The sequence below is a fragment of the Aplysia californica genome, unplaced genomic scaffold, assembly GCF_000002075.1.
Source record: "Aplysia californica isolate F4 #8 unplaced genomic scaffold, AplCal3.0 scaffold00323, whole genome shotgun sequence".
In the NCBI taxonomy this organism is placed as follows: Eukaryota; Metazoa; Mollusca; class Gastropoda; order Aplysiida; family Aplysiidae; genus Aplysia; species Aplysia californica.
In genome coordinates, this window is record NW_004797593.1 from 389,860 (window position 1) to 391,099 (window position 1,240).

Sequence of the window (1,240 nt, forward strand, 5' to 3'; positions counted from 1 at the left end):
TTCTTCTTCTTCTTCTGGTGTCAGGTCTGGAGCAGACATTGACGATCATGGCTCCCTATTCCTTCATGTTGTCTGTCTTCTTGATCATCTCGGTTGTTATCTTTGAGTTATTGATTTCAAAGTTGTTTAGGCCATCTGAGTATGTTGTTCTTTGTCTTCCCTTGCTTTTCTTTCTCTCTATCTTTCCACACAGAAACAGTTTCTTTACTCTATTTTATTATTCATGTGGCTACCTAATCTCAATTGTCTTTTTCTGATGGTTCTGATTATTATTGATCTTTCACATCCTGCCTTTGGAGCACTTCTCTATTTGTTTTCCTCTCTGTCCAAGAGATTCTGAGTATCAAAATTTTCCTTAAATACGACATTTCGGCGGCCTCTAGTCGTCTCTCCGTGTCCTTGTTTAGAGTCCAGCTGTCGCGTCTGCACAAGAGGATTGACGACATTACGCTTTTCAACACTAAAGTACCGCTATTGTCCATCAGTGAGTTTATGTATAGTCAAACAAACAAACAAAACGATTCTCTATCTATATGGTTTCAGGTTCAAATCCTATTCTCAGTGACTCAGCCAAAGTGCCCCACCTGTTGACCTTCCTTCCAGAATGACGTTCGTCAAACAACCGGATGCAGGTGGCGACACCATGACGTTACTAAAGGTAGACAACTCTCTGTATCCCCCGTTCTCTGCTGACGTCATCAACGGGCTGACCTCCCTAGAGATACGTGAGGACGACATAATAATCTGCGCATATCCCAAAGCAGGTAGGACGTCAGAGTAGTTTAATTGAAGACACGACACGGTTAAGTCACATTTTCGTAAAAATAGAGTTCTGCATATCATTCGCAAGCGGCGACAATGGGCTATCTATACTATTAAAAGCACTGACGAAGCGCTATTCTGTTCCTACTCCCAGTTATTCTTGTTGAAAGATGCAAAGGCTAAATGCAACAACAAGGATAAGTAAAGTAATTATTCTATTTAAGCCCTCTAATCGGAACTTGCCTGAATGTATTTGACGAATGAGGTTTTTGCTCATTTCCTCGATATCATCCAAGTGTGACTTGACCTTGGTGTTGTTTTCTTGTCTTCAATTGTGGTGTATACTTCATCGTCCCCATCAACGCAGTTTGGGTCAGGTAGGAGGCGGACTGAAGCGTACATTGCGTTAACGCATTGAAACGAAAATACTGCTTGAAGCGAAAAGTCCGGGTTCGAGCCTCGGTTCGGACACGGATTT

The 1,240-nt window shown here is 42.1% G+C and overlaps 1 protein-coding gene across 1 annotated transcript in view; it reads left to right on the forward strand.

The window, feature by feature from the left end:
* Positions 1-1,240, forward strand: part of LOC101863995 (sulfotransferase 6B1) — a gene marked incomplete at its 3' end in the record, with an annotated part of 15,564 nt that overhangs the window by 5,896 nt on the left and 8,428 nt on the right. The window contains 1 exon segment of the mRNA XM_005102385.3: positions 604-764. Within this exon segment, the coding sequence (XP_005102442.2) occupies positions 604-764 (161 nt within the window).